This window comes from Phyllostomus hastatus, unplaced genomic scaffold (assembly GCF_019186645.2).
Source record: "Phyllostomus hastatus isolate PE091 unplaced genomic scaffold, TTU_PhHast_1.1 phas_scaffold_46, whole genome shotgun sequence".
Taxonomy (NCBI): domain Eukaryota; kingdom Metazoa; phylum Chordata; class Mammalia; order Chiroptera; family Phyllostomidae; genus Phyllostomus; species Phyllostomus hastatus.
This window is the reverse complement of record NW_025334032.1, coordinates 27,366,919-27,379,563: the sequence shown is the minus strand read 5'-3', so window position 1 is coordinate 27,379,563 and position 12,645 is coordinate 27,366,919. Positions and strand designations below refer to the sequence as shown.

At 41.1% G+C, this 12,645-nt stretch overlaps 1 protein-coding gene across 1 annotated transcript; it reads right to left on the bottom strand.

The window, feature by feature from the left end:
• Positions 1 to 3,481: 3,481 nt before the first annotated feature.
• Positions 3,482 to 12,318, bottom strand: LOC123807764 (cytochrome c oxidase subunit 7C, mitochondrial-like). Its single transcript, XM_045821804.1, has 2 exons — positions 12,311 to 12,318; positions 3,482 to 3,728 (listed from the first exon to the last, which is right to left on the bottom strand). Exons 1-2 carry the CDS (start codon positions 12,316 to 12,318, stop codon positions 3,482 to 3,484), a joined length of 255 nt encoding a protein of 84 aa, XP_045677760.1.
• Between the last annotated feature and the right edge of the window lie 327 nt (positions 12,319 to 12,645).

Sequence of the window (12,645 nt, the reverse complement as noted above, 5' to 3'; positions counted from 1 at the left end):
TCAGAGAGCTGTATGTTTATACAAAACATGTCAAAGAAAGAAAGTTTAATTTTTTATTTAACAATCATTTCTATCACATTTACTGTATTACTATATGCCTGGCATAGGGTCTTTTTTTTTCTGTTTCCCAGACTATCTGTCTCCCTGTATATTTTTATACAGGGAAATGCACTATTTTTGGTGTACAGGTCTATGAGTTTTCTTTAACACATACAGCAGTTGTAAAGATTCATCACCTCTCTCCTTATAGACTCCTTTGTAGTCCTCTGTAGCAAAAGCACACCCAGCCTCTAGGCTCTGCAAGCCACTGGGCTGTTTTCTGCCCCCGCAGCTTTGCCTTCCCCACGGTGCCGCAGGACTGTGATCAGGCAGTATAATATACACTTGGAGTCCAGCTTCTTTTACTTAGCATAATGCACTTGTGAGTTATGTTGTTGTGTGGGTCAGTAGGGTTTATTTTTTATTTTTTTATTGCTGACTAGTATTCAATTACATGGATATACTACAGTGTGTTTATCCACTCACCAGCTGAAAACATTTGAGTTGTTTCCAGTTTTTAGCAATTTTGAATAAAGTACCTACAAATATTTGCATACAGATTTTTATGTGAACCTATGTTTATTTCTCTTGCGTAAATAACTAGGAATGAGACTGCTGGGTCATCTGGTTAATTTTAATTTTATAAGAAGCTGCCAAAGTGTTTTCCAAAGTTGCTCTACTATTTTGCATTCCCACCTGTAATCTACGAGGGCTCCAGTTGCCTCCTTGTTACCACTTAGTATGGGCAGTTTTTAAAAATGTCAGTGGCTGCTATTTGAAATATTCACAAATACTAACTCATTGAACTCTATGAAATAAATGTTATTACTTACCTCACCATAAATAATAGTAATAGAGATTTAATGACAATAATTTAATACTAATTTGAGTTGTTTAATACTATCTAAATACCTCATCAATTTCACTGTAACTGAAGGAGACGTGAAGTGACTGTCTCGAGGTCACGCCCCCTGTAAGTGCAGAGCTGAGTGGGAAGCCAAGCCATCGGCCTCCAGGACACATGCTCTTTATACTGAGCTGCCAACGACTGTCTTTCAGTCACTACAGGAAAGAAAGGTTTTTAATACTTTCATTGGCAGTTTGAAAGTTCATTTATTTCTCATCTTGGAAAGTTAGCTAAAATTTATTACATTTCAATTTAATTTTTGAAAAATGTGTAGGGTGGTTCAGCACAGGACATGCGGATCACCTAGTTGAAGGATATCACCTGCCTGGCTCCTGGGAGCTCTTTCAGACTGCCGTGAACTTGCTGCATGGCCATGGTCCAGCCTCTGGCTCTCAGCACTGCAAACCCAGGTACTTGATCTTTTTTTGGTGTCCAGAAATGACTGAACTCGGCCATGCTGGAAGACTCAGGACACAAAGTTCATGAAAAAACTGATATGTTACACATAACAGTAATTTATTAATTTCTAATGAGAAATACAGCGATCAAAGGAAATAAATATTCATTTCCATTTGACAGCATATCTTCTCCCTGTCGAAAAACTCAATGAGGAAGGAATTTGTAACCAGAAGGCATCCAGGTGTGCCTAGGTACATACGCAGGAGACTTTCCTGCTCTTAATAGTCCGAAGACTTTAAACTCTCAATCATAGACCTAAGTCCAGTCATTCTGTGCCTGAAACGTCCCTACTTGTCCATTGTACAGTATGCGTCATTCTTCCCAGGGGCCATGGAGAAGGATCAGACGCTCTGGATGGGGACGTTCAATATCTATCTGCCTTTTCATTGCTCCTCCTCTCATCGCTACCTTTCTTAGACACGGCTCTTCAGTCTAATAAAAATCAATTCTTATTTTCAACAACCTAGGATTTGTTTATCATATTATGTACCAAAACTGTTCTAGAAGTACATAATCAACAAAAGAAAAAAGCAAACCAAATATAACCAGAGACATTGAAAGTAAGAACAATCTAACAACAGCCAGAGGGGAGGGGGAGGGGACAGTGGGGAGAAGGGTTTTCAGGAACTACTATAAAGGACATGTGGACAAAACCAAGGGGGAGGGTGGAGGCAAGGGAAGGAGGTGGGTTTGGCTGGGGTGGCAGGGAGGGGTGGGGAGAAAATGCAGACAACTGTAACCAAATAACAATAAAGTAATTTATATATATAAACAGTATATATATATATACTGTTCCAGAAGTAGGAAATATAGCTCATTTTAGGAATCATTCTGTCCTTTTAAGATTTCAAAGTATCTGTTCTTGGATCAGTTACATGTCATTATATGGTACAATTGCCTTCAGGACAGCCTCATTCATTAGCTCTTTCGGTCACTTCACTGTGGTTCCCATGTACTGACTTAGGTCTTGGAATTTGCAATCACTCATTTTTTTTGTCTCTCTCCACAACTTCTGGTTTCAACCATAACCAATGTGTGCATGCCTTTGAAGTCTAATTCTTTTTTTTTTTCCAAGAATTGGGGAAATATAGATTTTTATGTGAATAATAAGTGAATACGCTAGTTCTACATAACAGTTTAAAAACAGCACAGCAATTCCCCAACCTCCCGTTCCCCCAACACATGCACCCGAGTCTGGTGGCTAGTCGGGCCAGTTTACACACCTGCTTTACAGTGTTCTTGTAACACCACTGATACTCCAAAAGTGACCACATTGAGACTGAAATATTCAGCAGCTAATTACTTTTTCCTCGTCCTAATACAAAGCCCTGGGAATAAAGTCACTCTGCTTTAAGTGGCAAGTAGCATTTCACTACTCATGTACTGATTCACCTATACAATTTCCAGTGAGGGCCATCTTTGAACACATCTCTGCTAGCCAAAGCTCCAGAATGACTGGTAATGATTTCTTATGTTCTATCTCACATGCTATTGCATTCCATTTCAAATATGGTCCTTTTATTCAATCTAAACAAGACTCCTATTGGTCAGTGGCACATTTATTAAGACAAAAATTTCGGTTTTAGGGTATAGGTCTAGAGGGAAAAAGTGAAGTTCTTGTACTTTAATTTGTATACACCACCAGTTTTCCTCTTATCACTCATGGACAAAAAGTCATGTACTCCTTCAAAGTAAAGGGGAAAACTAAAAATAGCTTTCTCTCCCCCTTTAAATAAAAGGGGAATTAGTATAGACTTAAAGTCAAGTTTGCATTTCTCTTTTATAACAGAAAGCACCAACAAGGTCATGACCTAGCGATTAATAATTAAATAAAATCTCAGAATTTAAGACCAGGTGACAAACTAAATCACATATGTTTTGATATTGGGATAACACCCAAATAAAAAAAAGTACACACATGCCCAGTTGTCACATTTTGTATTTCAGAGAAGAAGCATCAAGGATTCATGCCATAAGCTTATTTACAAACACAGCTAGTGTGTTGTTGAAGGTCAACAGTTTGATCCATTTTTCAAAGAGACTGCACCTCTTAAAATGCTCCTCTTCATATCTGTCTCATGGATTAACTGAAACATCCTTATTTTTTAGCAGTTGGTGACTTACTATAAAAAAAGGTGTAGCAAATCCAGATCCAACGTACACAGTCTTCATAGCTGGGAACCGCCACTTCTTTTCCACCAAAAACGGCAAATTCTTCCCTGGACCTTCCTCACAGCGGCTCCTATGGACCACAGAGGTTGTGGATCTCCGAATGCTCTGTCCCAACACTTTGCTGTTGGAAGCCTCGAGGAATGGGCTTAAACTGAAAGGGGGAAAAAATGGTGCCATCACCTCAAGTCTAAATCTTTTCTACACATCTCCCCTCCTAAGCTAAATTCATAAATTTCATTTGGCAGATATCACTTTCTGAACAGGGTGCTAGCCTCGCAAACTCAGTATGACTCAGACCGAATTTGTCATTTTCCTCTTACACACTAGCTTTTATTATTGATCTGCTTATTATTTTAAATCAATGTCATCAGTATCATCTCAGCCATTGTGGACTGTAGTCTCCCTGATCCCATTTCTCCTGTGCTCGATGAGTTGACAAGTTGCACGAAGAGCTCCTTTTTTGTGCTTGGCTGTTTATTTTCCATTACCATTGCTGTTGGCTGCTTTAAGTTTTCATATCTTCCACCCTGGATATGAAGGGAGTTGGTGAGTGGAGCTCACTAAATTTACTCTCCTTTTCTATTTTTTCTCTCTTTTTTTTCAATCTGTCCAACCAACGATTGTGATGTCATCAGACACTGGAGTCTGTATACCATGATGGCGACCCTTCTTCCCTCTTTTTGTTGACTCAGAGTACTTCTCTTGGCCTTTCCTTCTGTTAATAGTTTGTGCCCCAACTATTTTATCCTGCCTGGTTGCCACTCTAGAGCTTTGGTGTCATAGCCATTTCTGTCTTTGGCTATTTCCTTTGGACTTAAATGCTTTGCAACACCCCTTGCTTCTTGAGCCTGCTGTTTTCTGAGATGACTTTCATCTATGCTCTTATGCATCTGTCTTCCCTTGTCTCAGGTTAGCTCGCCATCATGATCACCTCTGACACCTCTCTCGCATCTTTTCCCCCCTTTTCACTATGAACCCCACCCTAAACAATCTCCTTTCCCCCTTATCTCCTTCTTCTTTATCTTTTTCTTCCCTTCTGTCTTGTTCCTTCCTTTCTCCTCTGCTAGTCTTGGTGGAAGTTTAGACCATGCCGTCACCCTTTCAATCAAAATCTTCGGTATCTCCCAATGAAAGAAAATGCTTCTCATTTAAATACACAAGGCACTTCCCATCTTGGCCAAGCCTCTGTCCTCAGACTGAACTTGATGACTCTGCTACAGACAGCCTTGTTGCAGGTAGAGTAAGGTCCTCTTTCTCTCCTGGTCCTCCACGGCCTGTGCTCGCCTTTGGTTTATTCTGGTCACTAACTGTCGAAAATGCATTTATTTCTCCTGATCTATAGGAATTCTACTTCTTAAGCAAACTCACTTTTTTTTTCTTTAAGTCTTTCCTATTACCCCAAATCAAGAAAAATACCCTCTGCTGCCTTTAAATTAGAAAAGGACTCTGTTTTTAGGTCATATTTTATTGTGCTTACAAGTTATTTGTATATATCTTTCCTACTCTGCCAGATTTTAAATTTACTGAAAATAGAACCTAGGGTGTATTAGTTTTTATTTTCTCACCTATTTTCTAGCAGATACTTTGCCACTGGAAGGAGCTTAATGGCACAAATCTCCTGAATGAAGGAATGACAAGGCGAGAGTCACTATAGCCTTAAACACAATTCCATTTGGTTATCTATTCATCCCATCACCCTACAGAATAATTTTCTTTTTCAATGCCATACTTGTCGATGGGCCATACTTTGGTCTCTTTTGCCACCTTACAGGCTTTATCCTTGGGCCACAGTCCCCAAAGTGCCTCCTTCTTTTACATTCCTTCTTTTTGAACCTAGTTACAAGCATGCAGGATGCAGCACACCCTCCCTGCATGGGCTGTGTGGGGAAGTCCTGACATAACGCCTGACCTGAAATGCCACCGAGGCAGGTTTGTGCTGGCTGCCCGCCCAATGCAAACAGCAGGGAGAAACGCAGGTGCTCCGCTCGGCACTGCACAGTGAAGCTGTCATTGAAAGGGAACCGCCTGCTACCCAGGGAGTCTTCGCATTTAACTTTACCACAGGGGTCTATTCTGGACTTGTCAACAAATTGCTTTGGGGCTAAGATGGAAAAGAACACATTATCTCCCCTTGTAACTATCAAGAAAAGAAGGAAGCGTCTTCTGTATGTTGGACCCATCCACAAAACAGGTGCATGGCAGGCAGAGAAGCATACGCTATGCTTTAGAAAAGGAGGAATACACTATGTCTAGCTGTTCTACGGAAGAAGAGAATGGGGGCAGGCAATGCCATTGTGCATGCAGGGTACCGCAGTCAGTGGGAACCTCTGTCCCACAGCAGCCTCCTGTTATTCCAGTGTCACTGTTACAGATTAAAAGCCAGCAGCATAAAGCCCTGGAACTGCGGTCTTCTAAATAGTAGTTCGGGGTGGTGGGAGGCACAAGGGTTCAAGTCCCAACTCTACAATTTATTGTTTGTTTGATTTTCGGCAAACTATTTGATTCCCTTGAGATGACTTCCTCAGTACCACTGGGGGTCGGAGCGAGTGATCCGAGTTTGTTTATCTGGCTCTAACGGTCTCAAACTCTGGGATTCATTAGCACTTCTCAACTCCCGTACTTAACACCACGTAAAGCACTGGTCATGAGCACTTTCTAAGGCAGAGAATTTCCTCAAGATTTACAGTGAAATCTCCCTGGCTTGTGCTCACAGAGGGGCAGTGAATAGTTTGAATTATGGGATACTTTTTCAGAAATACCATTTTTTATGACTTTTGAATGGGCACAGTAAATATGCTAGGCTAACAAAATGCTGCCAAGATGTTTTGCCAAATATAGATCTTTGTGTAAATGTATCAGAATGATATGCAATTAGCTTTTATTATTTATACATTGGCGTGAGCTTCTAAAGGCTTAAAAACAGTTTGTTTCCTTGAACAGTTTCACAAGTACCTTAGTCACCAGCCTCTTAGCTACACGATACTCTATGTAGTTTTGTTGGTGCACAGGTAAAAGCGAACTTTTGTTTTCCTCTAGTCTCAAAGCTGAAAGGTATGTGAGATAAATGATGTTTTGAATGATGATGAGTTGGTATTTACAAGATCTTCCTGGATGCATATTTCTCCTGAATAAGCATCATTACTCAGCCCTGGAATCCTGGACTCTGCAGGGTGTGTTTTCCTGTTCACATCATTGATTTGGAAGTTTTGCTTCTTTCTGAACCAATGACATGATTCAGCGTGAAGTTGAAGCTTAAGTTAAAAGCTCCAAAAGATTCTTTGGAGTTGCATCTCTTTTACTCCGTGAGTCACTGGCCATTCCTTCTGCTCCTGTGCCCTTACGCTCCTTCCTATCTTAGTAGCTGCTAGAACGTGGGGCCCCTTCTTACCTCCTCGAATAGGACTTTTCAACTCCAGAGCTCCTCTGTACAACCCAGAAAACACCAGTCTCTATAGGACAAAGCATTGCAGCTTAGGAGATAACTAATGGCCACTGACAACCATGCTTTTGAATTCTTCATTAAGTCATTAACTATTTACTCAATCCCTATCATGAATAAACTATAGGGGAATGAACAAAGATGAATGAGAAACAGCCATAATCTGAGCAGCTTGCTTGCCACCTAGTAGAGGAGACTAATTCCTTCATAATTATGTTGCCATTGTCTAGGGGAACCAACTTTTCCTTTGTCCTCCGGCTTCAATATCCAACACACACTGCGGAAGCTATCACCTTCTCAGCACTGGTGACAGCAAAAGGCACGGACTTTTCATTAGGCTTAAATTATTCCAGAGGAGAAATGACCTCAAGACAATATTACTTGGCTTAATTGTAGCTTCCACAAAAGGAACAATTTACAGAATTATTACAAAGCACAAAATTGCCTGATAATACATTGAGATTCCTACAATAAGAGAGCAGGGAGAAAGAATAATGGAATTCTTTAAAAACAAAAATTAAACCGAGTTGTTGGGACTGGGTTGGGGAGGGGGAGGATCTGGCTAGGGTCGCATCAGCGTGAAGGAAAAAAGCCCAGTGGATTGGGGTGTGTTGACCACCCGCATAAAGATGGAGTCCGTGCTGATCTCTCCATATAACTGCGTGGCTCCCGATGCTGTTAGAAAGAGGCGGCAGATCAGCATCTGACCTGCTGTTTTACCTGTTGGCAGAGAAGTGAAACCAAACCTGTTGCCTGTGAGGCATGCCCCAAGGCATCTCAAGGCCAGGATGACTTTCAGTTGTTTTTCCCTAGCCTGTAGCACCAGTGTCTCCACCATCTGAGTTCATAGGCACATGCTTTCTGGAGACATTTACTTTGTGATGGATTAAGCCCTTATTACCCAGACGGTTCATGTTTTGGGTACTTTTCTATAGCAGGGTTTTGTGTATCTGGAGAGTCCATTGGCGTTCTGTTTCACCTAAGGGAGAGAAGTGATCTGGGAAAAACATATGAGAAATTGCTGAGATTTCATGAATTGTGAATGGGAGAGAGAGAAGAGATGGATGATCTAAATTCTGAGTGAAAAAATATGTGGAAGGCTTTGGCCATCGAGGGGCTGAAGGAGCCATGGTTCCTGCCTTCTCCGTTCTTTCCGTTCCTGATCTAGAGAGAGGGCTGAGGTCACTGAGCATCCCACCGTGACATTCGCACGCACACCTGCGTGTGGGCTGGGGCCAAGGGCTCTGCTGCGAACTAAACAAGGCACCAAGAGACTCTTCCCTTCACTGAGACAAGACAGTGTTTCCATGGGGAGGACAGAGCATTGGACCTGACACCAAGTTAGCTGGGTCTTTAGCCTGGTTCTGCTGGGAATCACTGTGGGGCCTTTGGGAAATCCATTCCTCTCTCCGAAGACCCAGTTCTTTGAACAATCCATAACAGGCTAGTTATGGAAAGAGGGGCCTTATAGAAGCAGCTGCCTGGCTCCTAGCTGGAATTGTGCCTGGATTTGATAAATGCAGAGAAGGCTGTGGTATTGGAGAACTAGATCTTACCCATCATCATTTCAAAAATAAATAGACTTCAATTTCATAGCAGGATGTGGCCCTGAACTCCCACATACTACCTGGGGAGAATCTAGTGCATTTGCAAAGGTGAGTAGCAGGCTGCATACCCCAAACCCTTCTCAAGCCTTTTCGCCTGCTGAGGCATCTTCCAAAGCCTGGATGCCCGGCTCCCGGGATACGCTGCACCATGGCCCCACTAGGCAGCAGACATCTACTGAGGGCAGAAGCTTGGGTTTTAATATAACAACTGGAGCCAATTTACAGAAGTAATATGATTTTCTAAATCATTGGAATTAGCTAGTCAAGCCTGAGAGTTACAATTACTCAGAGGCTCACAAGCCTTAATAACATCTGGAAATTCCAACTGGGGCAGAAGGAAAAAAAAAACCCAAAATCAAAAACCACATCATATGCAACAGCAAGCGAATGAGCAGGAAACTAACCCAAGGCAACATCATCCACTTTTATTATGACATCCTTAAGGTCACCATGTCAAGGGATGGAAGGAAATTAAAAGGAAGCTTCTTAGAGGACACAGCTCACAAGAATTCCTGTACTTACAGCTTGTTAATTTTCACAGTATAGTTGCCCTGGGTTGTGAATTAAAGAAACAGTTGGAAAAAAAATGTTGTGCCTTTAACTTTACTGAAGCCCCTTGCATACTTCTGTGCCTTTTGATGAGAAACATTAAACATTTTTAATTTAGCACATCAATTTGAAAATCTAATTTTTTTAATGCTTTGTAGCACCAGACACGTTCACAGTGCTGTCACGACCATAGAAGAATTATGAGAAACTTGAACCGCAAAAAGTAAATTAGAAAAATCTCATTTCAGTTACTCTAAAAAGAGGGGAAATTAGATTTTGATTAAAATCACTCACACATACAATTTTAGATAAACTAATTTAGCAAGACTGACTATATAATTTTTTTTCCTGCCAGTATGTCCCTTTAATATTGGCTGTGAGGTATTTGTACCATAACCTTCCTTACAACCAACGGATGAAAAAAAAAAGGAAACTCTAATAAATAGCCTCTTGGCCACTGTGTGCAAGGCCTGGTAGGGAGAGATTAAAGAAGTGTATTTGTCAATATAATAAGCAGAAGCTGGGAATGAATGAACGAACACTCCTTATGTAGTCCTTGTTCACAGACCCTCGGCTTTGCCTTTTCAACTTTTTTTTTCCTTATGGTTTCAACTCGGAAATTTTTACTTTGAGCAATGATGTGTCAGCTAATGTAGGAATTAACTGCATCATTAGTGCTGCATAACGTACAGCTGTGGCCGGAGGCCCCGGTCTGCGTTAGACTGAGGCTGCCACCTCCAAGGTGAGATGGGAGAGCAGCAACACAGGGCTCGCCTCATTGCAGGGAGACCCAGGCCCTCTCCCAAGGTGTGGCCAGGTGAGGTGACATGAAGCCTATGGATGTATTGCATGAACTGCTCAAGACGGTGGTGTCAGTACGTTTCTGATGTCTGAGCTCCACGGACTGCCCTGTGGTGTCTGAGCGTGGCTCTCTCCAGTCCCAGTGTAGAATCTGGGTTCTAAGCAGGAAAAGATTGATAAGGCATTGTAGTTACTAGGCATGTCACAGCAAACCTCATTTTGAAAACTGCATTGTTAGCGAATTAGAAACATTTAAATTAAGGCTGATGGGTGAATTGCCAACTCTCTGTAAGAACAGGACTGGCTGGCCTGCAGAGACGAGTGTCCAAAACTGTTCTTTCCCACAAGGCATGGGAAACGGGCTTCCTTGAGCTTGCCAGTGAGGTGTTAAGGGACCTGCATGACACAATGGGTGCGAAAGCCTTTGAGAATGGTAACACATGTCTAGGCAAGATACTATTTAAAAGGAAATAGCAAACTACCAAAGTAGCAAGTCAATAGAATGTATGTAGTTAGCAGAAGGACAAGGGAGGTAGAGGGAGAGAAATCCGTTATAGACTAATTCCTTGACCACACTTGTCTCTCAATCCGGGTGTTCAACAGGGGGTCGATAAAGAAATAGAATCAATCAGGAAACGGAAGAATAGGGAAAAGGAGAGTATTAGAAAAACTCGTGCAAACTATGTGCTTCTGGCGATAAGGATATGTTTATGTAGGTTCACCAATTGCAACAAATGTACTGCTTGGTGCCAGGTGCTGATAGTGACGAAGACAGCAAATTTGTAGGGGAAGGGTGTATATGGGAAATCTCCCATCTGCCACTGAATTTTTCTGTGAACCTAAAACTGGTCTAAACATAGTCTTTGAAAAGCCATCCTAATATATATGAATAAATGCCAATGAGTAAATAATATTGAGGTTACTGGAGCAGGTTTTCATGGATATGGAATTTTAAAAAAATTATTTTTTTGTTTGCTCCTCTTTATGTGTGCTTCGACTGAAGTAAGGAGCATGAACTTGATATCAGACACACTCATTTGGATCCCAGCTCTGCTGTTTACAAACTCTGTGACTTTGGGCAAATTACTTAAATTCTCTAAGTCTCAGTAATCCCATCTATAGAACGTATGCTGTATGTATTCTAATACTGATTTCACTGTATAATCAATAAGATTAAATGGCCTAACCTATGTGGTAAATATGGTGTTTAGCACATTATAAGTTCTTAGCAACGATGGCCAGTAGTGGCTGTAATTTCAATAGTAACTTCTATAGTGGTCACAAACAAATGTGCTGCTCTGTGTTGTGATGTGCCGTTTTTGGATAACACATCATTATGCTTGTAGGGTAATATATAGCTGAGGAAATATTTTTGTAAAAAATCAATTTTTGATATTCACCACAAATCTGTTTTGAATATGGGGAGATATTACTATCTTTTGTTACAGATATTACTATCTTTTGGGGAGAAATGGGGAGATATTACTATCTTTTGTTACAGAAGTGAGGAAAGTGTTTTCCTAAGCATGGGTCTGCTTAAGAGTGTATAGCTATTATTTATTCTAGAGATAAAATAAAAATAAAAAGAATCTTCTGAATTTTGAAAATGCCTCCTAAAATAAAAAGAAATAAAAAAATCAAAGGCAACATAAAGTAGCATAAAAAGTGGATGGCAGAGTTCGGGAAAGGAACGAAAATAACCATCAACATTTCACCGGACTAAAGGGCCATGGTAGAAGCTGTAAGTAGGGTAAATGGAGTTCGGGTTATAGAAAAGATACTTGGGAAAATCACATAAACCAAATGGAGAAGAGCCAAGAGATAAAGATGATCCCTAGAAAGAAAACAGATAATGCAAAATAAAGCAGAATTCATTATATACATAATCATTTTTAAAATATTTTATTTATTTATTTATTTTTTTAGCGAGGGAAGGGAGGGAAAAAGAGAGATAGATAGATAGATAGATAGAGAGAGAGAGAGAGAGAGAGAGAGAGAGAGAAACATCAATGTGTGGTTGCTGGGGGCTGTGGCCTGCAACCCAGGCATGTACCCTGACTGGGAATCAAACCTGTGATGCTTAGGTTCACAGCCTGCGCTCAATCTACTGAGCTACACCAGCCAGGGCTTACATAATCATTTTTAATGAGAGAAAATATACAAATTTAATAAAACTTTCAGGAATACGTGGTCCTAAAAGGCACACCGTTTCAAGAGAAGAAAAATAAAATAGAATAATAAACATTCAGATGTAGTCCAATTAATCTGGTAATCTTCAAGGGAAGGAAAAATTCTGTAGAACAGGGTTCCCCAACCAGCAGGGCCATGGACCAGTACCGGTCCATCGCCTATTAGGAACTGGGCCGCACAGCAGGAAGTGGGCGGCAGGCAAGTGAAGTTTCATTTTGCTCCCCCTCACTCTCATGACCACCTAAGCCCCATCCTCCACCACTTCCCCCAGCCCCATCTGTGGAAAAACTGTCTTCCGTGAGGCCAGTCCCTGGTGCCACAAAGGTTGGGGGCTGCTTCTATAGAAAACAGGTAGGAAGAGCAAGGGCAAAGCAGTGAGGCTCACTTCGGCTTACTCCCCTCTATCATTTACTTTTAAAGTAGGATGGGTAAATGTTTACAGATTTCTCTAGGGGTAAAAAGGAGAATTTTACTCCATATCA